The sequence below is a fragment of the Epinephelus fuscoguttatus genome, linkage group LG19, assembly GCF_011397635.1.
Source record: "Epinephelus fuscoguttatus linkage group LG19, E.fuscoguttatus.final_Chr_v1".
Taxonomy (NCBI): Eukaryota; Metazoa; Chordata; class Actinopteri; order Perciformes; family Serranidae; genus Epinephelus; species Epinephelus fuscoguttatus.
The window spans coordinates 25,433,969-25,459,569 of NC_064770.1; the positions used below are offsets into that span (position 1 = coordinate 25,433,969).

Here is a 25,601-nt window from a genome sequence, read left to right on the forward strand (position 1 = left end):
GTTGTACATCTGAACTCAGCATTTTCACTCCATTTTCACAGTATGGGAAACAGTATGGAGCTCACTTCCTGTTCACAAACTCTCTTATTACAGCCAAACAGTGCACTAAAATATGTTTTTGAAGACATTTTAGGCGAGAAATAGACTATACAGTAACAGAATCTTGGTTTATATTTGATCAGCACTGCCTAGTTCTACCATTTGATCCAAGTTTGAAAGAGAGAGAGGGGCAGTGCTTCCTCTTGATCCGCTTCCGTACTCCTTGTGTCCATGGTGGTGGGCATACAAAAATGCAGAAGTACAATCTATAGTTTGAGCAACAGCCCTATTGCCAGCAACAATGTGCCAGATTGACTGTTGTTGTTGTCTAGGGATGTGTGCCCTTTGTGGCAGAGAGTGGGTCCGTCCAATTTCAGTGTGCCAGTGCACCGCTCAGCACGTAACAGCGAGAACCAGGAAAGATGTTTAGCCAACTGCAGCATCAGTGTCAGCCTACAGGCCAAAAGCCATGGTAGTTTTCCTAGCTGACAAATAATTGCCTGCACCGATAGTGATGTCCACAATATAATTTTATGTAAATCTGAAAGACATTCATCAGTCCTCTGTCTTATCAATCTCCTTTGGCTAGTTTGCCTTTGTATGGGCCATGTGGTCGTGGGGACGTTTACGCCATTCTTGCTGCTGTTTGGGCAGAAGCATTTAACTAGAACTTGAAACATGTCATCTGGCACGTTTTTGCTGGCAAATGAGCAGGGAGTTCGGGGTGCTGGTAAGATGGAGGGGAGTTTAACATAGTTCATGTACACATACTATGCACATTGTTATGACACAAAGCTGGTTAAAAATCGGCAAAGTATCCTTTTAACTGGTACTGCAGAAGGATCAATCCTTGGTGTCTTACCGAGTGTGTTAAGGGGGTGCGCGCGTGTGTGTGTGTGTGTGTGTGTGGCTATTATAAGTTTGGTTCATTGCTTGAGCTCAAGTTCAAGATGTGTCTAAGCTGATTTATTTGCTGATCTGTCCCCATGATTTTCCTGCACAGACGGAGGCCTGTCACTGAAGGGGCTCGGGCGAGCCTTCATCCCTGAAGTGATTGCGGACCAACAAGGGGAGAGCTCTGCTGGTCAAGAGCCCGCCGACACCCCACCCCCGCCCCCTGAACCTGAGATCCAGACAGAGTTCACCGCTCTGTGAAGAAAAAGAGGCATCCTCCTTCACTCAGCTGGTCCAAATCACAGATTTGAATGTTAAGAATTAAAATATCAGACAGGTAACTCAAATGCATCAGTTCACTCCAGCTCTTCGCGCTCCACTCACATGATGCTCAGACTGCTTCTGGGGACAAAAAAAAAATGGCTGCCTTTTGTTCTGTTTTGCTGAGACTAAAACCAGAAACCTCAAAACTCCTGTCCAGCTATTAGACATCATATCAAACTCCCTTTGTTCTATATACTGCTGGGTATGTTAAGAATGGACTGCAGAGCGTAAATGTATAAACATAACCTGAACACATAAGAGCTGAACTCAAAGGGTGCTAAGCTTTCACTCGTCTCCCTGTTTTTTATAAATCCTATCGATACTAAAAGTTCAATGCTGAATGTTTTCGGAGACGGGAATCTGTGAATCTGCTTTTAGCACCACAAAGACTCGACATCTAGTATTTTTTTTATTCAGCAGAGTTGTGTGGAGATATTTGAGTGTTAACCCACCACTGATGATCTATTTATCATTTTCCAATTTGTCCGTTTCAGCTGCCTAAATGCGACACTCAGCTTAGAAGGGCTTTACAATTATTGCCACACACTTCACGATACATACCAGTGTAAAGGACCAAAGAAATGGATATGGGCCAAAGGAAATTTTATGAAAATTTAGAGCTGCTCTGCTTTATCGTGGTTGTTAATGACCAAATATTTTGTGCAATATAACATGCAGTTGTCTTCCAGTGGCGTCCTCTCCACAGCCCATAATTTTCCAGATAGTTTTCCTTCTAGTAAACAAGTAAGGTAGAATTTTATTTTGTTTGCCATCTGAATTTTATTTGATTTCAACAGACTTGATTTACCAAAGCTCAAAGATTAGCTTTCAACATTAAAAGGGATTTTTCTAATAGATTGATTGTGATAAATGTGTTTTCAATACAAAGCTTGTAACCGATCACTCCCACTCAAAGCTCTGACCAAATACAGCCAAATTCTTCTTTGTGTATAATTTTTTACTACGGCTGACAATCTTTACCTTGTTGGGGTGTTTTTCAGCTCTTTGATTGTTTTTTTTTTTTTTTTTTTTTTAATTTCTTCTCAGCATTTTTATGTTGGCTTTTCTGCACATAATGCATCATACAAAGCATCATTACTCTTGATAATTAAAGGTTGTTCAACATTTTACAGCTTCTTCTCGGCAGTTATTTGTCATTTTGTCAAAGCGTAATTGTTCCTCAATCAAAGCTGGATGCAAAGCGTGAAAAAGAAGTCGCCTGCCATCAGTCATCATAGTCAGTTTGGAAATGTTTTTCAGCTGTAATTAATTCACCAAATGACAGTGTAAATGGAGCTTTTATTAAATTGACTTAAGCACTCCTTCCATGTATGACTGCAAGATTAAGATCCAATTCCAGGCATCAGTGTTGTAAAATCATGCTTCAGATGAGCAACATTTGTCATATGATTTGTTTGACAAGTGTAACATGGCAAGTCACTGTGTGTTTTGAAGGAAATGGTGTCACTCATCTTATTTTACTGTCAGTTTTAAGACTGGAGCAAGAAGAAAGCGCAGCTTCTTCTCATACTTAAAGAAAAACAAAAGACGTTACAATCTGTACACACCCTTTTCTCCACCCCACACACCATGTATCCATTGAGAGTGTCATGACCTGCCTGTTAAGCCCAGTAGCCGATGATGAAGGCAGTTACAGAGAGGCAAATGAGGAGGTTGACGTTGATAATGAGTCGTAGCCGTGGCTTTTCCTCCAGAGAACAGATAGCCTGTTCAGGTGGAGGAGGCGTCATAGGATTATCATCTCCCTCCTTCCTCCTCTCCATCCCACACAGCCAGTAGAGGGCAGACATCAGCTTGGACTGGCTCTGGACACTGGACATGGAGGATGAAGAGTCTGGATGGTTCAGGAGGGAAAGAGAGACACTGAATAGTGGAAAGGGTGTGTTCACTGGCAAGACTGATATATTGTCATTTGGAAAACTTTAATGGCAAAGCAGGACAGAGACCCACCTTTCCTGTGATGACATGCTTTTCCATTACTGTTCTCTTCAGTGACTCCCATCTCATTTGTCTGACTAGTGACCATCTCTAAGTTTTTAATGCTGCGTTCCACTGAGAAGACCTGCTCTTTGGGCTCCACTGGGTCAAACCTTGTGAACCAGGTGAGACGACTAATCTGATGAAGGAAAAAAAAAAAACATGTAAAACTTAACTTACAAGTTTATTTTCCTGTAAACGTTTCAGAAGGAATCAGTATATGTCTGACTGGCACCTAAAGCTGCTCATACTGTTCGTCAGGTGTGAACTATAGCAAAAAGGCAGATGTACTTCTCTGAAAGACCCAAATGATGATACATTGGTCACACTTCAAACTCAGCGTGATTTTGTGGCTTCACCTGCTCCGGTTTGGGCTCCTCTGTAGCCAGGCTGACTACAACCACCACAACCAGGGTGATGAAGGACAGCAGCATGGAGAAGTACAGGTAATGGACGTGCTTCAGCACCTCAGGTCTGTCATCCTCCTCATAGCACAGGGGTTCAGGGTAAATAAAGTCCAACAACATGCGGATGCAGCCCACCAACAGGCCGACAACCAGGCCCCAGAATGCACCCTGAGCACAATCACACATGCATTTAGTCGCAGTTGTTTCAGTGCAGCTTTTATCATCTAATCACATCAGGACTCAAAGAGACAACAGACGATGATGGTAAAAAGTAAAGTCAATTTTCTACATTCAGATCCAAAAAAAGAAAAACTGAAAATCACATTTAAATACGTGTGTCTGTAACCACTTAGAAATAAATATCGGGGCGTCAGTGGCTTAGTGGATAGAGCAGGCCCCCCATGTACAAGGCTGTTGCAGCAGCAGTCCGGGCTTCAACTCCAGCCTGTGACCCTTTGCTGCATGTCACTCCCTCTCTCTCTCCCCCTTTCACGCTTGACTGTCCTATCAATTCAAGGCTAAAATGCCCCAAAAAATATCTTAAAAAAGAAATAAATATCAATGCATTATTTCTGATTGTACATTTAGCAGGTGTAGTTGGGCGAGGGAAAATAGTTCCTACATGAAACTGCTCACAACAAGGTCCGAGGAATATCTTGAGTAACCGGGTATCTACATCTCTGTAGATCTATATCTCTGATATCTACGACACTCAGCAACTCTTGGGAGTGATCACCACCTTACCTTCTCATTAGTCCTCTTCCAGAAGCACCCTGTGAGGAAGATGATGGAGACTGGGGGCTGCAGGTAGGTGCTGATGGACTGGATGTAGATAAAAAGCTGCCCACCCTGACTGGCCTGGACGACGGGAATCCACAGCACGGACACCACCACCAGCACGAGCACAAACACCCTGCAGCACACACGTGAAAAAATAATATCAGTGTTTTTAACGCCGAATAATTCAGTTCAGATCTGCAAAGACATGGCGTGGAGAAGATTTGATCTCAGGACAGCTTGTAGGGAATGGAAAACTGTGCATTTGAACATGACTGTACTGGTTATGAAGTGTGTGTGCTGGCTAGAAAAGAAAATCTGGTGAAGTCATTACTTACAGTAGGAATATGTGGAAAGAGGGGTTATGGTTTGGGTGAGCATGACAGAAAATGTAATAATTTGATACGCAATATGGTGGATGATTTCACTCACAGAGCATTACAATGCCGTACGTGGTTTATACTTTAATTGTAGATGGTCTAAGTGGGAATGAAATTTTCTACATTATGTATAACCCTTTAACCTGTAACTCTAGGCATCAGTGGAAAAAGCAGACAGCAGAGAGGCCCACTGTCAAGAGGCTTTTTAAAGTGTGTTCAACTTCCTGACATGTTAAAATTGTGCAGGCTCAAAGTAGTTCTGCAGTATAAAGCATACATGCTCTAACCAGGACCATATTTTGGGTTACGCCTGCTTGTCCACATATGGTCACATACCTGCTCACAATCATGAGTTCCCATTCAGATGCACGGGATCTAAAAGTCTTCCATAGATCCATGGTGAAAATGGTGCTGGCACTGTTGAAGATGGATGTCAGAGAGGACATGAGGGCAGCGATCATAACCGCCATCATCAAACCTCGCAGCCCTGGGAGGGAAAACATACAGAGATTGGCATAAAAGTGAGTCTATGGAGAGTATGTAGCGAGCAAAGGGCAGAACAGGAGGTGTAAAAAATGAAAAAGTCTCTCACCTGTAGGCAGCAGCTCCATGACCAGTCTGGCGTAGGCGGTATCTGTACAACCCACTGGGTTGCCACAAATCTTCTTACACACCTCAGGGTCTGCACACGCCACATCATCTACAAAATATCATAAAGACCAAAGCTCAAATATCCACCATGGGTCATCCAGTTAATATATTTAACAGCATCATTTATTAAAGATAAAATATGCAGGATTTTCAAAAACATGTATAGACTCATACAGATGTAATCCATTTCTATCAGTAACAACTGGCTAGAAGTGTTTGATGGTGTATTTTTCTGCAGAGTCTCTGTCCTCTGCCTGTATTCTCTTATTGTCTTCATATTTTCTGTGTTCCAGATGTTTACAGGGATGTACCCCAGCAGCTCTCAGGTGAAGATGGGGCTTTATAAAAAGGTAGCAACCAGGTGACAGACCATAAGCATCCAAGAGACACAACAAAAAAGCAAAAAAATTTCACAGGTAATTTTACAAACAGTAACCGACAATCCTGCATAGTGTAACTTTAAAGGTATAACCAACTATGCAGTGTTGTTTACTGTTTGTGAACATCATACTCAAACTTGGCCCTTCTTCCTACGCTGCAAGCTGCTGTTGAAGGAAAGCTACATTTACGCAGCAAGCTAACTAAGCTAACCTTCCGGCACCTACCTGTCCAATAGAAAACAGGCCAACTCTGCATCACTGTTCATCCCCATCCTCTCATGTACGAAAGCATGTGTTCACTTGAGAAAAAAATATTTGCCCTCTTTTTCTAAGTTTAACAAGAATTCGAAATTCTGAGAAAAGTTTTCCTGGGGAAAAAAAATCCTGCTTTTGTTCCATGAATTACTGGAAAAATAATCTTGAAGAATCTCATTTTTTTCTGAATTACAGAGACTATTATCTCTTTCCATTATAAAAAAAAAAGCAGAATTTGTCTTCTTAAGTCAGGGGTAGGCAACCTGCAGCTCTGGAGCCACATGCTGCTTTTTTAGACCATCTCCATTGGATCCCTGCTGTGGCTCTGACATAAAATCAGATGTACATTTGTCATTGTTGTAGGCCTAAAGTGATCACTGCATTCTACAGTTGTGAAGTTGTGTAGCCTATATATCGAATAAAAAAATGTTTTAACATTTCATCAACTTAAATGTGCGTCATACACCTACTACCTCGTGCCTTTTCCTCTAAATTTTGCTCAACTTAAGTGGCGATGGCTGCCTGGAGTCTCTTTAGCAAGGCTAGCTGTGGATTCCAAATCCAAAAAAATGGATAATCTTAGAGTTACAATATATGGAAGCCTATTGCATTCACTTGACAAATAAAAAAAAAAAATCTGTTTTATTGAGTAATTTTTTCTGTTTTTCGGGGTAATTTTTTCTGAGTTAAAAGAGCAATAGAACAACAGATGCTTTCATTCCTTTCTTGAGAGCTCGATATAATGGAAGCAAACATGACCTTTACTTTGTTTTGGGTTTGAGACACTGGGAGATACTCTTGTCTTTAAGTCATATAGATGGTGTTATCATTAGTTTGTCAACTTTACGCAGGCACCAGTCACTTGCAGGTGCCAGGTGGGAGCTTCTCGCGAGATTTTGAAGTATCTCGTCTCCTCTTTCAGGAAAAAAAATTACCATGAAAGACAGAAAAAAATTACCACAAAAAAAAAAAAAACAGAAAAAAATTACTCATAAAAACAGGGCTATTTTTATTTGTCAAGTGAATGCAATACGCTTCTGTAATAATAAGTAAGTTATAGTACTAAATAATCATAAATAGCCCACTGCAGAGAAGCCACCTTGTAGTAAATCATATTAATGAATGCTCATTTCATTATCATGCTCATAATGTAGATGGGCTAATTGAGACTTAATAGGCTGTTACCTGTATTAAAATATGTTTTGCAGCTCCAGACAGACTTTTTCATTTTATTTTTGGCCAATAATGTGTCTTACAGTAGTAAAGGTTGCTGACCCCTGTCGTAACTGAGTGCATTATGCTTCTTTTTCTTGGATGCGTAACGCTGCTAACACTCCTAAGCTCACCTGGAAGCTGTTTTTTACAGGCAGAGGACAGGGTGTCTGCGAATACATACTCTGACACACTCTTGTAGTGAGTCATAAGTGATGATTGAGAGGGATTACTTTTAAGATTTAGATAAAAAACTGCACAGGATACCTTTAAACATTAAGCACGACTCATCAACACAACCTGAATGCAACCAGTCTGTCCAGTATTGATGATACCCATTACTAAAATGAGGGCTTTTAACAGAAGTCATATATAGTTTCATACAGTATGTATAGTGTATATGAAGGACATTTCGTAGCTGCTGGCTTGATTAATAAAACACACATTTCATCCCGTACCTGTATACAGTATCCTGCTGATCATGCCAGGCAGCATGACTGCAAAGAAAGGCAGAATCTTCAGATAAGCAGCCAGGAGCGATCCTCCTTTTGCATGGGTCAGGGTCTTAGCAGCCAAGGATCGCTGGACGATGACCTGCAGAGATGCAGCAGTATGTAAGTACATTCAATCAGAACGGATGACGAAATCATATAGCTTGTAGTTATTGCTCAATCTGGCAGGTATCAAGGGTTATATGCACACATTAGATACTGATAGTGTTGAAGTGAGAAGCCAGGCATAGCTCATTAAAACTACTCATGTCCTCTGTTGTCTCAGGTTTGGCTGCTTGGCAAACAGTCCCTCTGATATTGTACAAAAGGAATTTTTAACCTCTTTGAGGAGCAAAACATGCCAAATACTTAAGATGGGGATTTTTCGATGAAGACTCTTTCATACTTAACTTCAGAGGGGTTTTGTAGAAAAGCATAAACAAGATGGAGACGCATTAAATTACTTTTTCATCTTTTATAGATGAAAGACCTTGTGACATTTTACAAGTGAAATAAATAGGAATATATTTTTTATATCCATGTTTGCAACTCTGGGACCCTGTGCCTGAACCAGCCTTCTCTGTAGAGAGCAGGTTTATCAGCACATAATCTAGTTAAAATTGAGAATTAAAGGAATACATAACCTCTCAAGTGACTGTTTGTGTCAGTTATTAGAAATCTTAGAATTAGAAATAGAAAACTTTGTTTCCCTTGAGAATCCAAAAAGTGGATAATCTCATTCACGCAGTCGTATGTTCAGTACTTCCCAAACAGACAACGCTTTCTGATGGGGAGCTCAGCAGAAAGCAAAACCTAAAGCCAGACTCCATTGACAAATACAGTAATTTTACCTTTCTAAATATGGGAGCTGTTGGTCTACCACTGCCTCCATCAGTTAGGGTGCTCTCACACCTGCCCTGTTTAGTTCAGTTCAAGTGAACTCAAGTTTGTTTACCCTCTAAGTGCAGTTTGTCTGGGCAGGTGTGAACACAGCAATCACACTCAGAGGCACGTCAAAACAACCAGACTGAGACCTTCTTGAAGAGGTGGTCTCAGTCCAGTTACAAACTCTGGTGCGGTTCGTTTGTGGTGAGAAGGTGTTCCAACCTGGATCTGAACCAACTGCAGTCACATGACACACTGTTTGGGTTAAACATGAGCATGTTACAGTCCTGGAGGATTATTAATGTGCACCTCCTCCTGTACTGCCTTAATATGCACATTCAGCACATCCAATGCATCAAAACATTGTTTTCTAGTTGGAGCCGCACCTCGTTTTCAAACTGTATGGTTTGACTAAAATGAACAATGACAGCAATATAGTCCACGATGAGCAGCGCTAAAATCAACCTGCGTACTTGTCCCTCCATTGTGACATTAGAAAGTGTCACATTTATCTTGCAGTTGTACTCTTCTTCAACCTTTTGTTTACTTCCTGGATTTTTCCCAATTGGAAATTCTGACCAATCAAGAGCAGCTTTCTCGCGCGAGGCATTTGATCTGGTCCGCTTGTAAATGCTGCCGTGAGAACACGAACCAACTCTAGGCAATTATGCAACTTTGTGACAAAATTAGTCCCTGATTCAGATCAAAACAAGCGAACTCCAGGTCTGAAAGCACCCATAGTTAGTTTTTAGTTATTGTGTGACTTGCTGAATCTGAACCAACACTTTAAGATGCTAAAGTCACACAATAACACAAACTAACTGGTTGAGGCAGTGATAAACCAGCAACTCCTGCGTTTTACCAACAAAGCAAAATTACAGTTTTTGTCAGTGGAGTCTGGCTTTGAGAAAAGCATAGATTAATTTTCACACTCTGTTCAGTTCCCCCTCAGAAAGGGCCGTCTGTTTGGGAAGTACTGAGGATATGACCGGATAAATGAGACTTGGATTATACTGCACAAGTTCTCAGAGTTTGCTGTTGTTAAACATGGACCCCTATGACTTCAGTTTATCAAGAATTTTCTACATATTTGGAGACAAAGTTTTGTTCACAAATTCAATATACCACCTGGTAAGTAATTGACATACAAATGGCCATTTGGTGGGTGAAGTATTCCTTTAAGGTCTTTTTATATATCCTGATTTGTGCTGTCAGATTTTATTCTTTTGTATACTATTCAGACATTTTCACTTACTGCAGCACTAATTGTATTTTCTTTATTTTCTCTTATTTATAAAAAAAAAAAAAAGTGGCACACTACCTACAGTACCTGGTCAGAGCACCAGTACCAAATGCTGGGGATGGACATGCCGATGATGACCCCAGGCCAAGGCAGGTCAGAGTTCACCGGGTCTCTGAATATGTGGAAAGAATCCTCTCGAGGGATACCACAGGTTGAGTTTGGCACACGGACAGAAGGGATGGCGTTGGCGTATCCGTCCATCAGACCATCCCAGCCTCCTATCTCCACAAAGCCTCAACAGGGGGACAGCAGGGTCAGATAAACTGGAACACAAAGTGCTGGTGACGGAAGGGTGTCATGTGCAGTTGGATCTGACTTACTGAAGCCCATGAGGGTGAGAGCTCCCGCCAGCATGATGGCAGTTTGAGCAGCATCTGTGTAGATGACTGCAGCCAGACCACCTGAGGAAACGACACACAACAGTCAATGACACACAGAACAAGCAGTAAACAGCACTTTCAGCTCTAATTTGCAAGCGAGATGTTTTAAAATGGCGAGTGAAGAAGGTCACCTGCTACGGTGTAGAGAGCAGTGATTGACAGCAGCAGCACAATAGCAAGGTAGATGTCCCATTGTAAGGCCAGCTGAATGAACAGCGCACCAGCGTACATGTCCACCTGGCCAGAAACACAAACACACTCACACTCACACACATGTTACAGCACAGAAACACTGGGGAATTATTGTGGGTTTGTAGCATACCGATATCTTTGTAAAGATGTAAATAAATAAGGACAGGACAGCTATAAATAACTGTGTTCTTCTACCACCAAACCGCCGCTGCAAGTATTCTGGCATGGTCATCACCTGGAGATGAAAGAGATGAAAGATAAATAAGCAGAAAGGAATAAATAACTATGCGTGTGCATGTATGTGTGTGATGTTTCATGTGTAGACGCCCTCACCCCAGAGGAGATATAAATGGGCAGGAAGAGCCACCCCAGCAGCAGCACCATCAGCATACCCTGTTAATCGCCAAATATAAACTCTGAATACTTAAACAACAGCTGAGTTCCTATTAAACTTGATTTTACATTACAGTCTACAGAGGGTGGATACAATCTCTTACATTCCACTCATATGCAATCGCCGCAATTCCTGCTGCAGCTCCTGACCCTGCCAGGCCAATGAAATGCCCGCTGCCAATGTTACTGGCAAACAGCGATGCACCCACCTAAATATAGATAAGAGTCAGAATTAGGAACGAGTCTGGATTTCACTTTGAACTGCAGAACATTTTGCCTCCATCTAACTTTTCAAGTTGCTCTAGAGCAAGGGTCTTCAACATTTATCAGGCCAAGGACCCCTCAGCTTGAAGACAGACAGAGCAGGGACGCCCAACTACGTGTGTTGTATAAAATAGAGTCGCATAGGCCTACAACAACATGTAGGGCAGCCTAAATTGCCATGTATAAAGATATCCTTTTACAGTGAATACAATACTAAGCTTTTAAAATAATAATTGTTGGCAGATTCATTTATACACCATTTTTTGTTTCTGAAGTAGGGCTGCAACTAACGATTATTTCTTTGATTAGTTGACTAATCATTTTATTGAAAAATGTGTTAAAATGTTAGAAAAATGTCGGTCTGTCTCTCCCAAACCCAAAAACTATGTCATCTATGTCTTGTTTCATACTCACGCCAAAGGGTTTTAGTTCACCATCATGGGAGAGTGTGTAAAGCTGCCAATATCTGAACATAAGAAGCAGCAATCAGAGAATTTTGGTGTACTGTTATAGTACCTTTCTATGAAAAAAGACTCAAACCGATTAGTCGACTACTAAAATATTCACCAATTATTTTAATAGTCGATTAGTCATCGATTAGTCGACTAATCGTTGCAGCCCTACTCTCAAGTGGAGGGTATTTTGGACTTTCTTGCTCGAAAATTTACAAAATTATCCATTGTGGCCATAGATTTGTTATTGAATGCGCCAACTTGCCACAGGCCCAGGGGGTCACTTGGCCTTTACCTACACAATGTCACTCAAAATAACATGCAGAGACCAGAAGGAGACTCAAAATGACCACAAAGAGACCACAAAGAGATGTAAAGGACCTGCAAAGAGACACATAACAACTACAAAAACGGGCAAAACAACCACAAAGAGACATAGTATGACTACAAAGAGACACAAAACAACTACAAGGAGACACAAAAGGATTGCAAAGCGACATGAAGCAACCAAAAAAACACATAGTTACCTCAATAAGATGCAAAATTATCTCAAGGAGACACAAAACCACAAAACATGCATAATGACTACAAAGAGATGCAAAACCACCACGTTCCTGTGTCGGAGAGGCGGTGAGACCCTTTGCATATGTGTGCACAGGGGCCCATTGCCTTTTAATGATTGTGTCTCACAGGAGTGCCTTTACACTTGGAGAAGTAATACAGCTAATTAAGCAATATTTTACGTATTATGTCGCTGTTAGTTAACCAGTTCACCTCTCTGTGATGTACAGGTGCCGCACAGTGATTTAGCATTAGCTAGTTCACATGATTGGAAAAGGATTCATGGGTAACAGTTAGCCTATCATCAGGTTTGTGTACTGTAAATTAATGTGTATTTTCAGGCAAATTTTACTTAAAATTTATTTATTCATTAATTTAAAGTTAAACTACAAATCAATAATTTGACGCCCATCACCTGCAGTAACTCTGAGAACCTCCTAAGGGTTGCAGACCCCCTGTTGAAGACCCAAGCTCTAGAACGCTACAGTTAGTTTCGACAAGTCTAACAGTCTGTTTGACTCACTGGCCACCAGGTCATGTTCTTCCCAGCCAGGAAGTATCCATCCACCGTGCTGCGCTTCGTCCTCCACATGGACTGGTAGAAAAATGAGAAAGCTCTTAAACATACAATAGCAGGAGAAATGTTGATCCCAGTAGGGTATGACAGACCGTAATCTGCAAAGGAACTAAAGCTGTCAGACAAATGTAGTGGAATAATTTAAAGTTGTATTATGTGTAAATACCTCAAACTTGTACTTTTGTCAGCATTTGAGTGAACGCACTTGTTTACTTTCCACCACTGGTTGATTGACAACACCTTGGAAGACATCAAGAACCAGATCCCAAAGTAAGTGACAGGACAGCTCCAACAAGTGCTGCAACACGTGCTAAAATCTGGCACCACAGCTTGTTGATATTCTAATTTATTCAGCTAAAGTCAATGAATGATTGTTGATGTTCATTCAATCAAGGTGTTGTCAAAAACAAGCACAGCTGAGAGACTTGGAGATGAATCAGAGTGGATCCATGCAGCAAGGTCCCAGAGGAAAGGAGGAGACTGTATTCCATTTCCAGAAAAATGATTGTATAGCATTTTAAAACCGCTTCATATATAAACGATCCTACATGAATATATTTAAATATTCTGTTGCTGAAAATCTAAATTCCTCACATCTTCTACCAAGGCTTTCTCGTTATCTTCTACTACAAAACATCCAATGTCCTTTTCTGCAGTTATGTGTCTTTTCACAGTTACACGTAGTCACATATTAACAAATGTGAAAATGTAGAACAGAAACCCTAGGAGACCTGCTTATACCTGGCCGTGTGCAGTACATTTAGAGTTCAAGCCATTATTTTTCATTTCCTAACCTGGAAAAATTGTCCATACACCACAGTGTTTAGTTTTACTAACAGGAAATAGTCAACTATGTAAAAATGCTGGTCATAAGAACTGAGACCTGTTCCCCCCTGTACTTACCCAGAAGCCAACAGCCAGAACCAGCAGGAAGTAGACTACCAGCACCACGATATCCACAGTACCCAGAGTGGTTTTGCCCCCTGGAGAGGGTGTTGGAGAAGGGGGCATGCTGGTGGCTTCAAAGGTCATCTGGAATCAGAAAAATTATCATATTCTGCCCCTTGCTGTGATAGTGAGAATGGTAATCAAATATCAAGACTGTTTAATCTTTAACTTAATGCCTCATTCATTACAATGTAAAAAAGAGGACATTACGTATTAAAAAGGCTTTAACTTTGGAGGATACTTGCTTGATTTGTCTAACTCAGACTGCTGAATTGTCATATTAACTTTGGATAAACTTTAGAAGGTATTTTTTGCACAGATTGAGTACTGTGGATTTTGTCCCCTATCATCTAAATTTTTAAGCGATCTCTTAATAGCCGGTATGAACAGGAGGAACGATTACATCAAGCAAAAGCTGTCTTAAAACACTAGCTTTCGACTAGTGTTTTAAGACACCAGTTGTGAAAAATTGTGAACCCATTTTAGGAACTTCTTCCAACACAGACAAGTTGAGAGTTAAGTTGACACTGAGACACAGAGTACCATAATCTAACCTCAACTTACACAATATAACAATTTGTCAGTTACTGGAGAGATGATTATTAAAGGGGCAGTTCAAGATACATATTTTTTCTCTTACCTGTAGTGCTATTTTTCAGTCAATAGGAGTCGCTGGAGATATCGGCCGTAGAGATGCCTGCCTTCTCTTGAACATAATGGAATGAGATGGCACTCGCTCAAAGCGCCAAAAACATACATTTGAAAAACTCAACGGCAATGTCTCTTTGCAGAAATCATGACCCAATTACTAAAGATAATCCACAGACCTTGTTGTGAGCAGTTTCATGTAGGAACTATTTTCTTTCTACCAAACTACACCTGTAAACCTTAACACCGTGCAGAAGGAAGCGTGCATCTACTCACGGATGAGAGCTCTAACCAAGGCAAGCTGCGGACCACTGTTGAAACCAACAACACTGGTTGATTTTTGGTGACCCTTCATGCCGTTTTGTGTCAACAACCCTGGGCAGTTTTTACCAAATTTGGCTGTCTTTAACAGCATATCTATACATTGCTCAGTTACATTTGAACCACAGAACCTGGATGTTTTATTTTTTATCTGTCCCTGCTTCTCCAGCTAATTTTGTGCCAACAGACGTTGGTGTTTTAAGCCAAATATGACCTTTTTCAACCATAATAGGATTTTTGTGCACACCTCACTAGTGTTGTTGAGAAATGTTTAGTTTCAACATACCAGCTAAAAAATGATGTACAAATGTAACGTATCTGCAGAAACGTAAAATATTTTTTCTGGCAATTGGGTTGAGATACATGCTTCCCTCTGCGTGGTGACACGGTTAACAGGTGCAGTTTGGTTGAAAGAAAACATTTTCAACATGAAACAGCTCACAGTAAGGTCTGGATTATTTTGAGTAGCCAGATTATGATTTCTGGAGAGAGACATTGCTGTGGAGCTTTGTTTTCTTCTTTTTTGGGGGCTCTTTGAGCACAAACAGTCCAAACATTTCCTACATCAGACTGATCTTGAGTAACCAGATCAAGGTTTTTGGAAAGTGACATTGCTGTGAAGTGTTTTAAATGTATATTTTGGCACTTCGAGCACCACAAGCCAAGTCCCATTTAGCTCCATTATATTTCAGAGAAGGCAGATATCTCTATGGCCGATATTTCCAGCACTTGGCAACTCACACCAAAACAGTCTAGATTGATAAATAGCACTACAGGAAAGAGGAAAAATGTGTGTTTTCTATTTTGCGGCCGAACCGTCCCTTTAAACCTGCTGTGCTGCTATAGACAGTTAATTGCTGACAAGATGAAGCACGTTAATATTTAATTCTAGAGATATACTGTAAATTGCACTTCTATGAGCATGTGAAGATATCAGTGTCACACGTCATGGCACATAAACATTATCTGATTACTTACATTGTTAATTATAAATCTATTCAGATTTTACAGCAGTTAAGATATCAATATGTGCTACAGCTCAGCCTCTTACCTTATCTTCATGCTGTCTGGTAAATCCACTCACCTTTCAGTAAGTAGTGTGTATCATTCCTTGAGCTTAGTTGTCCAAACAACACAGCGTATCACAAATGACAGGAGAGCGATCCCAGGAATCTCAGGCTTGGCTTGAGAGTTTCCGCCACACGCCAAAAGATCAAACTCCACTTTGACTCATGCACTACAAGGTTTAGTTAAAATGTAAACGAGTTATTGCTCTTTACAAAGTAATAAAGGCTGCAGCTGATAAGGGCTAAATAATTGCCTTAAAATTAATCTAAATTCGTGCCAGTCACACGCAAGATGTGGGCAGTGATGTATTAAAACAAGGTAAGGGCAATATCTGTATCTGTGTGTTTGTTTACGGGTGTATCTCACAAAACCAGATGTTAATGTGAGATGTTGCTGCAGCAGGACAGGTAAAATGGATGTAGCAATAGCAGGTGTGTCAGCAGCAGCTGTAAGGACATAACAATCTGCATCACAAGAGCTGACGGAAATGTACAAACAAACAAGTGTACTTGATCCCCCTCATCCTGTCAATGATACACGAATGGACGCAGTATTATTTCTCTGTAAGACAAACCAATTTCCATCATTGGCACATCAAAAATCTTAAAAACTCAAGACATCCAGGCAAAAGCAGATTTCATTCCACTCTTTATAGTTGTCAGCATTGTTAGGATACAATACAAAATACAGACTTAACACTTTATAGACCTTAAATGGACAGCGATGCTTTAGAGGTTTACATTCTGTAATTTAAGCAGGAAATAAAACAACTGAGACCATTGGAAAACAAAGTTTTTACTAGCTGCGCACGTTATTCTTATTGTAATAATTTGCCTTACTGTTTAAAAATATCACTTGAGGACTAAGCTTTATGTTTTACAGAGCACTGGCACATCTCAGAAGAAGCTGTATTATTAGTATATAAAACGCTGCATCTGCTACACTAAACTTAATGATACTGCTGTCCTCTCAGTCGTATAACTGACACAGTCAATAAAAGAAATAATACATGAACATAACAAAGTGCTTCATATGTGGCATCTGTATCGGTTTTTCTGTACAGTACAAACACAATACGTCTCTGTTATAGTTTCATATAGTATAATAATATTTAGTATGATATCCAACAGTGGAACACAGCTAAACATTCACATATTGCACACTGCCCGCTGTTAGCTCCACATTATCCACCTTCTGCAGCCTGCGATCAGTGTGTGTTAGTGATGCACCGATTTATAGCTGAACATCGTATCAGATGATATTCGTCTCGACTGCCGTTGGCTAGCAAATATGATGACATTCACCAAAGGCAGTGGATGATGTTTTTTCTGTTGTGTCACATTCATTTGGCACAGGCTAAAAAGCAGAGCTCGATTACAGCATCCCATCATGCCAGGGACAATAGAAAAGGTGTATGGGACAAACAGAGATCTTCTCCAGGATGCCTTCAGAACAGAAGGACAGTGAACTCACTAAAGACGCATCGGGGACGCAGCCTATTTTTTCCACAAAGTGAACAAAGAATCAGTGTTAAAATTGGCGGGAGGAGAGCTAGTGAATGTTAGCTGTTAGCAGCTGGAGGCTAAACCAACAGCTAAGGGAGTCTGCATTGATGCTGCCTTCAAATGGGGTCGTGAGTCCATGTGACTGCCTCCCTGTTGTGGTATACACAACCTCGTAAGTGGACATTTTCAGAGAACTCTGAGTTCATGAGTTGTGACGTATTTGCTGACGTTTTCAGAAATGACAGAGACCGTGGAAGTTTATTTCTGTGGATGGTAACTTAATAAATTGTAATGTTAGTCGTATAGAGGTATTGTTCATATTTTTATACTGTCTGATATTCCCAATAGCCTTGTCTTTCCCCCTTTATAATTACGCCTTTGCATCTTCTAAGCTGCATTCCTTGCTTACTAGCTCCCTAAACTGTTAGCCTCAGTGGCTTCTAGACGCAGACAGTAGTGTCCATGTTGCTGCTGCCTGGCAGCATCATCCTCGCGACTTGAACACCAAACATATTGTGTGCACGACTTCCCATGTCGTAACCATGAGCTCATGAGTTCCATTTAAAGGCAGCATAAGTTACATTATGATGCATTCAGCCTCTATTCGGTAAAAATGACTATTGGCAAAGGTAAATTATTGAATTATGCCTTTATTATATGAACTTGCATCATGTAGTGTTCTATTTCTTGTCTTTTTTTTTTTAAATATACCTTGTATTTTTTTATAGCTTACTTTTGTACATAGATGTCTGCTTTCATATTATGGACCTTTCTCTGTGTCCTTAATAAAGTCATTATTATTATTATTATTATTATTATTATTAAATTATAACAGTCTAGTGATGTGTTCACATTTAATCTTGTAACATTCAGTTTTTGGGAGAAACTTCAATAAATACAGTTGTCTGAAGGAGAAATTTGTTGATGTTTCCACAGAAAAATAAAATAGATATTAGGGAGGGGTTATGATATATCATATATTGTAAAAAGGCTTTTGAAGCAGTTATAAAAAAGAGGTTGTTTTGTTTATGTGAAAGAAGGTTTTATAGGTTACTTCGTAAATTTGAATGGTTGAATTTGTGCTCATTCAAAGATACTGTAATGAAGGGCTGATTGATTTCAAAATATTCCTTTTTTTCAAAAACAAAATGAACAACAACAAAAAATGCTATCGATCATCGGCCAAGTTGTTATTTCAAACATCGGTATTGGCGCAGGATTTCACAGTTTCAGTGCATCCCTATTGTTTCTGACCGCAGACTGCTTAAAAATGATCCTTGGAACAGTTAAAAGTATCTTTTATAAAAACAAGTACTAAGTGCCAACTTCTCACTGACGTCTCATATATACATGTTAATAACATCAGAGGTCAGAACAACACCATTTAGAAAAAAACAAACTATAACTGACATGGTAGGAATTTGGAAAATCTGCTGACAGTGAGGCACAGATACAAAGCAGTACATGAAACAATCCGTCATCAGGACTGATGAATATTTACTTGAGAAAATAAGCTACACTTAGTCAGTAAAGAACTTATGTTACATTCAGTGTGGTGGGCAGCTTACAAAAATACACAACATATAAACTAACAGGAAACTGCTTTGGTGGTTTCTTCCAAACCACCATGAGTATTTGAATGTATTTTCATTAAATATCTATGTTGGGTTAAAATTCATTTTAGTAAATCTATGTCTTATTTGTGGATATATAACAAAGATTTTACTGCAGAACTGTAATAGCACACTTACACTCAGGCTTAGAGAAAAAAAAACTTCACCTACAGGATGTTACTGAGTAACTGTCTGTCAAATAGTACACATACCTTGACCGTCAAACAAGGTTGTTTTCTATATAGCAGCCTAGACCATTTCACTTTTAGACTTTGACAAATCTCTGTTAGCATATACAGTATATACTATACCACTGGTATAAAGCTAAATTGTCCATCTTTGATGTAAAAGACACTTTTGCCTCATTTCAAAGCTTCTCCCTCCATTGATTTACCAAAAACACACAAGTACATAAAACCTTGTTTTTTGCTCAAAATTGTGCGCGTGTATGTGTTTGTGCATGTGGTATACAGTGTATGTGGACATGTGTATGTACTGTATGAAGTATGTAGTCATCTCCGTGTGTGTGTGTGTGTGTGTGTGTGTTACCAGGCCAGTGGTGAGGCCAATCGTGGACTTCTTGGGCTCTTCTGGTTTTCTGCAGCTTGCTGATCACTGAGAGCTCTCTGTGGTAGAGAAACAACAGGGTCTCTTAGCAGTTTTGTGGAATATGCTGTTATGTTTTGCATGTGTCATCATTTATTTTTATCTTAAAAGGCTCAAGCCTGAAGGGTTTGTTTGAACTGATCATTATTTTTCCTAAGAAATGCAACATACCGTAACATGGTACATCCTAGACACTGAAAATGTCTTACAAATGACTGGAAGTTCCGTGATAATAATGTCCAAGAAATATCACCCCAATCAGCCTGATGGGGGCACTGTAATTAAGGCCCAAAAATGCCATTTTGGAAAGGCTACTCCCCTCCCACTGTCAGTCCAATTAACTTGAAATTTGACGCACAAGTCCAGCTCAGTGTGTCTTACCAAAAAAAAAAAAAGCCTTAAGAACAATTGAAGTCCACCTGAGTAGATTTTCTGCCATTTTGAATTAAAAAATGTTTTTAAACCTCTCCTCCTAAACAGTGGGTCTGCTTACAACCAAATTTTCTGTGTATCATTATTGGAACAAGCTTATCAAAAGCTGCACAAAGCTTGCTGATATCTCAACACCTTTAAAAGATATTGACAAATTAACTTCAAAAGGGGCATGACTCAGCACATAACCAGACCTAACTCCATAATCATTTGGCCAATCATCACAAAACTTGTAGGATACATCCATGCAAGAACTTGAAACATACCCTGAGAGTTTCACTTAAATTGACCACTAGTGGGTGCCACAAATCATCCCAAAAATCGGTGTGGCATGACACAAATTAGAAATTATTTGTGCAATCACAACAAAACTTGCAGGGTATATTTCATAAATTGCTCATTAGGGGGCGCCTCCAGTTGCAAATATGTGCATGGAAACGTGGACACACAACCTTATAGAAATGTAAAACAATTACAACAGATTTCAAGAAGCCCTTTGAATTTGTCCATCGAGGCTGCATGCTTGTGAAATCTGAATGTGAACTGCATAAATCTGAATGTTGTGCTTTGTTCTAAATTTGTCTTTGAAAATGCTGTATTCAGCTCTGGCTTCCTGAGGGGCCTGCCACGCTCAGTGTGAACACACCGATCCATTTACTGTATGTAGCTCATTATTAGTACGGTCGTAGCCTGGCAGACTCTCTCTACATCTCTGATGAAATGCAGGCTGTGCTCATTACTTAAAACACTGCATGAGCCTTTCTAACAACAAAACAGTGGCAGAGTAGAAAATCTAGGACATAATGAGGTAATCAAAAGAGGTATTTATCTGCAGCCATTTATACTCTGCATCAGAAGCTTTTTGAGGAATGATGACGTTTCTTTTAAAGCATGATGATGAGTAACTACAGAGGGAAACATGCATACACACTAGTTTTGACAGTAACACTGTAGAGGTAGGACTAGAGGGATTGCTAGACTAAATGAATGCTTAAATCATTTTTGCTCACCTCAAATTTGCCAATGAACTCAGCAAAGATACCAAAGAAGGCCTCAGTGTTGGTGGATTTGCTGTCTTCTCCAAAGTAAGAGGCAGTTTTGCCGAACTCCTCCATAGCTCTCTGCTGCAGGGACTCCAGAGACTGGACTGCGGGGTGACTGTTTTCCAGGAAGTTCTACACATACTGGAGTCAAGGGGCATAAAAGTTTCATCTCTTCTACTACACTTGTTTTCTTTTCATCAGCCTATGTAACCCAGCGCTGTCTTTGCAGCTTTGTAAAGGATACACTCATGACAACAGCAAAGCGATCCTCAGCAGTCGCAGGCATCTTCTGACAGGCTGAGCGAATGTCCTGGATGGTCGTAAGTAGGTCGTTCATATCCGATGTAATAGTCCTCTGGTTTACTGTAGAAAGAAATAAGGAGGAATGAATGCTTAAAACCACTGAAAAACTTTCTTGAACAAGAGCTCAGTAAATTGAAAAATGTTCTACAGCTGTGGTGCAGAAGTCAAATAAAAATCTACCTTTGGCTGCAAGAGGAACCATTGTTAAGTCTTTGGAAAAATCCAACACATCAGGGAAGTGGTGACATAACGACTTGACCAGAATATGTAGAAACGTCGACTTCCCGTCCACTGTTTTAGTTGTGCTCAACTGCAGAGGACACAGTGAAGTTATTAAAGGGTCAGTTCACCCAAAAATCAAAAACACATTTTTCCTCTTACTTGTGGTGCTATTTAGCACTCTAGATTGTTTAGGTGAGCCATAGAGATGTCTGCCTTCTCTTGACGATAATGGAACTAGATCAGTGTGTTATGTGGTGTGGAGCAGATGGACCCAAATGTAGGAGACAGATTTCTCCTTAGCCATTTGTTCAAGGTCCACACGGTTCAATACATTCAGTGTCATACTTGTGTTTGACCATGTCGTCAAGCTAGTTTGTTGTCTCTGTCAAGCAGCTGTCTGTTAGTCACTCACTCTACAGCAGGAAACGGCACTTCAGAATAAAAGCTCTGTGCTAGATATTCACTGGACTTCAAAATAAAGTGTATTTTTTATAAGTTGACACATTCCCAAGTCACTTGCGATCCATTCAGAGTGGACCCACGACCCACTTCTGGACCACAACCTACCAGTTGGGAACCACTGAACTAGATGACACTTGGCTAGTGGTGCTAAAAGCCCTATTTTTTTTTTTTAATTTTTTAACCCAGCAATGTCTCTTTGCAGAAATCATGACCCAGTTACTCAAGATAATCCACAGACCTTGTTGTGAGCAGTTCCATGTTGGAAATATCTTCTTTCTACCGAACTACATCCGCCAACTGTATCACTGTGCAGAAGGAAGTGTGCATCTACTGCTAGCTCACCTAGCACCACTGAGCTAGCTAATGTTACATCTCAGCCAAAGAGGACACAATTAATGTTTACATCTGTTGTGTAACTGTAATTTTAATTTTAACTACCTGAAATTTTAACTTGTTTTTTAAGTCATACCATACCACCGATGGTGTATTTGTTGAATGACAATAAAGCAAGTCTAAGTCTAAGTCGAAGTCTATCTCACGCTGTCACGAGCACAAGCCTCACAGCCATGACTAGATGCACACTTCCTTCTGCACTCAGCAACTCACACCAAAACAATCTAGATTGATAAATAGCACCAAAGGTAAGAGGAAAAATGTAGTTTTGAAATTGGGGTCAACTGTCAATTTAATTGTACAAGCATAATGCAACTAGAAAGAAAACAAGGACAAACAAACATCTGGTAACATGTTTTAAAGGTATACTCTGCAGAGTTAGAGCTAGACTTTTTTTCCGACAGTCAATATGGCCATTAATGTTCAAGAATTCTGGCCATATAGAACAATTATATACATATGTCTTAAAGCCAACATGACCGGTGTGGACGTGGTATGTGGTCTGAAGAGGCAGTAAGACATTCTGTACTGCTTCTGTGGATAAATAGATCTGTCCATAATAAAAATCTGGTCTTAAAATAAGTTTATATTTAAGTTGTCTTGGCAACTGATATTATAGGTAACATAATATTGGGCTATTTCACATGGTATTCATAAATTTATTTATCTATTTGGCATATTTCCTATGGGACATTTTGACTGCTTATATTTTCATCTGCCAGACAACTACAGCTAAAAGCTGGCACATGCTGGCTAATATTCACCCTGACATATTACAGAAATATCAGCTACTATTTGTAAATTTGTATTTGGGACGGTAGTAGCTCAGATCATTGGGATTTGGCTTGGGAACCAAAGGGTCGTGGGCTCATGTCCCTGTATGGACAAAATATGGAGCATGTACTGGTAGCTGGAGAGGAGACAGTTGCCCCTTTGAGCAAGTCACTTAACCCCGAACTGCTTGGGGCGCTGTCTAAGGCAGCCCCCTTGCTCTGACATCTCTCCATTTATTGCATGTATAGGTCCTGTTTGTGCATGTGTGTGTGTATTTCGGGCCTGTGTGTACATGACAACAGAGTGAAAAAAATTGAAGTTCCCTTCGGAGATTAATAAAGTATATCTTCTTCTTCTCCTAAACACATTTGCCAGCAGAAGTGAAAATAAAAGCCAACCCCACATTCACTCTCGTTTGGCGTTTTGCCTCACTCTATTTTTGCATTTTTTCAGCACTGTGTCTCTTGGATGTGTGCTACTTACTGTCTGGCACCTGGCCGCTATCATTTTTTAAAGCCCAGAGCTCACGTGAGTGCTGTGGAGGTACACGCCCATACACAGAAAATACGAAGGAATAAGAAAATACAGGCAGAGGGCAGAGTCTCTGCAGAAAAATACACTGCTACACACTTCTACTGGGTCATAAGTGATGATTGAGAGGGATTACTTAGTGTAATCTTTACATGGGTATTAATGCGTGATGTACCTCTGTGAGAAAGTTGATCTTGAAGCCTGTTGTCTTGCTGGTTTTAGGCTGGCTGTTATTCAAGTAGTTCCCCATCGCCAACACGAACTGAAGAAAGACAGAATGCAGCAAGTAGACACCTAGTCAAACAACTAAATCGTCTACAAATGTTAAATGAAACAGCTTCTTTGATATCTCATGTACACTTATGAACAATGAAGGTAAGGCTAAATTAAGTTTCAGGAAAAAACAAACATAATTCTGTGAACACACTTCCCTGTTAATCTGAAAACAAACATCCTCTCCCACAGTGTAAGTGGAAGGCTGCTTTTTGTTGTGTGTTATTAGAATCACATAAAGTTGCAAAGGAGCACTTTAATAACCATAAACATCATTTTCCTCATTTTTATGTACTTTGCTGAACAGTAGGCTACCTCCAGTATCTTAGCCAGTTTCTTGCTTGTCTTCAGCTCCAGCGAAGCCTTGTAAAGACAGTCATATGCTCCCCTCAGCTCCTCCGTCTTCTCCTGCAGGGAACACTTAAAGAGGAGGCTCTGCAGGCGGGTCTTGTACTCTGGTACTGATAACATCTGATGGAGAACACACACAACAAGCAAAGAAGTAAGAGATGATGAACAAAAATACAGCACACACAGGCACAGGTAATCCACACCACCAACCCACACATTCACACCCTGCCAGGTCTGTACCTGCAACACAAACTGGTCTGGCTCGCTGAGTTTGCTGGGGTCCTGTCTGTACGCTTCATACTGTTTGACCTCCTCTGCATCGGGGGCGTACAGCAGCAGCTGTTTGATGTGGGATGGCTCCAGCCTATCACTGACCATGTTCATCAGCACCTGACGCAGCTCGCCAGGAGACAGCTTCAGGTGAGCTATCAGGATGGCTGAAGGTTAAAAAGAACATAGACAGGAATTACAACTTCCTAATGCTGATCCATATATGAGCCCATAAATCTGGACAAATGGAAATACTTGACACTTTTTTACTTACAGGCATTGTAAGCCTTCTTATGGGACAGAATTTCAATCACATCTTTCTTCTTGAAGGTTTCTGGCAGGACAGATGGCTCTGGAGCAGGCACTAAAAATTTGATTAGTGTTAGAAAAATGGAGGTCAAAATAGACAGCAGAGAGATGAATGGGGATGAAGATTTTGTGTATATTTTACATTTTTTGCAGCAGGTTAAGAGCAAATGCAAGGAGCACAAGTGCAGAATAGACTTAGATCCCATTTAAATATGGTGAAAAAATGAGAGAAGCCCTAAGGGAAGTAATTTTAAAAAGATGTGTTGTTTCAGATCTGACGGACAAAATTCAGGGGTGAAATACTGTCGACTTAATGACTAAGTAATAACACTCCAAGAAGGCAGAGATCCAAGAGCCTGGATAATGATGTGCTAGGAAATAACGATGCATATTCCATTCTGGTTAAAAAAGTTGTAACATACTGTGTACACGAGTGGGGCTTACTGATTACTCCAGAATTCTTTACATATCATCTTATGATCTTCAGCTGTGCTTCCATTTAAAGCACTGCAGATATGCATACAGCCACTTGTACTCACTGGAGGGCTTCTGTGTCCCAAAGTGCAGCTCCAGATCCAGATACTTCACCATGTCATGCAGTTTTTCATAGTCAGAATTTGCTCCCAACTACCAAAGACATGCAAAAATGTTGCTATGTTTATTACAAGTTCATGACTCTTTCTGTTATCATTAAATATAAAAACATATGCTAAT

General features: G+C 40.2%; 3 protein-coding genes across 10 annotated transcripts in view; 1 reads left to right on the forward strand and 2 right to left on the reverse strand.

Annotated features, from left to right (window-relative positions):
• The window catches only part of arhgap17b (Rho GTPase activating protein 17b), a 39,679-nt gene extending 37,327 nt beyond the window's left edge, over nt 1-2,352 (forward strand). For 2 of the 4 annotated variants that reach the window (XM_049562424.1, XM_049562425.1), the window contains exon 21: nt 1,043-1,157. Coding sequence is in view for 2 of the 4 variants with exons in the window: in XM_049562423.1 (XP_049418380.1) it covers nt 1,043-1,194 (152 nt within the window). In the remaining 2 variants the exon portion in view is untranslated. Of the gene's footprint in view, nt 1-1,042 lie in introns of all 4 variants that reach the window. The other 2 variants (XM_049562423.1, XM_049562426.1) reach the window with 2 other exon arrangements.
• Nucleotides 2,262-15,988, reverse strand: slc5a11 (solute carrier family 5 member 11). Of its 2 annotated transcripts, none has more exons than XM_049562431.1 (16): nt 15,817-15,988; nt 13,719-13,847; nt 12,762-12,833; nt 11,066-11,170; nt 10,902-10,961; nt 10,699-10,803; nt 10,508-10,613; nt 10,317-10,397; nt 10,024-10,229; nt 7,776-7,911; nt 5,412-5,519; nt 5,156-5,306; nt 4,407-4,575; nt 3,615-3,830; nt 3,229-3,394; nt 2,262-3,112 (listed from the first exon to the last, which is right to left on the reverse strand). In XM_049562431.1, exons 2-16 carry the CDS (start codon nt 13,845-13,847, stop codon nt 2,880-2,882), a joined length of 2,043 nt encoding a protein of 680 aa, XP_049418388.1. In that variant the 5' UTR covers nt 15,817-15,988; the 3' UTR covers nt 2,262-2,879. The 2 variants fall into 2 exon arrangements, with proteins under 2 accessions (XP_049418388.1, XP_049418389.1); XM_049562432.1 differs by having other exon boundaries at nt 15,784-15,859.
• A 48-nt stretch (nt 15,989-16,036) lies between these two features.
• grid2ipa (glutamate receptor, ionotropic, delta 2 (Grid2) interacting protein, a) overlaps nt 16,037-25,601 on the reverse strand; it is a 39,306-nt gene continuing 29,741 nt past the window's right edge. For 2 of the 4 annotated variants that reach the window (XM_049562403.1, XM_049562402.1), the window contains exons 15-23: nt 25,427-25,514; nt 24,853-24,942; nt 24,549-24,745; nt 24,273-24,428; nt 23,860-23,946; nt 21,483-21,612; nt 21,244-21,362; nt 20,967-21,131; nt 16,037-19,544 (exon numbers count right to left, since the gene is read on the reverse strand). In XM_049562403.1, coding sequence (XP_049418360.1) covers nt 19,464-19,544; nt 20,967-21,131; nt 21,244-21,362; nt 21,483-21,612; nt 23,860-23,946; nt 24,273-24,428; nt 24,549-24,745; nt 24,853-24,942; nt 25,427-25,514 — 1,113 coding nt within the window. In that variant the 3' untranslated portion in view covers nt 16,037-19,463. The remainder of the gene's footprint in view (nt 19,545-20,966; nt 21,132-21,243; nt 21,363-21,482; nt 21,613-23,859; nt 23,947-24,272; nt 24,429-24,548; nt 24,746-24,852; nt 24,943-25,426; nt 25,515-25,601) is intronic. The other 2 variants (XM_049562404.1, XM_049562405.1) reach the window with 2 other exon arrangements.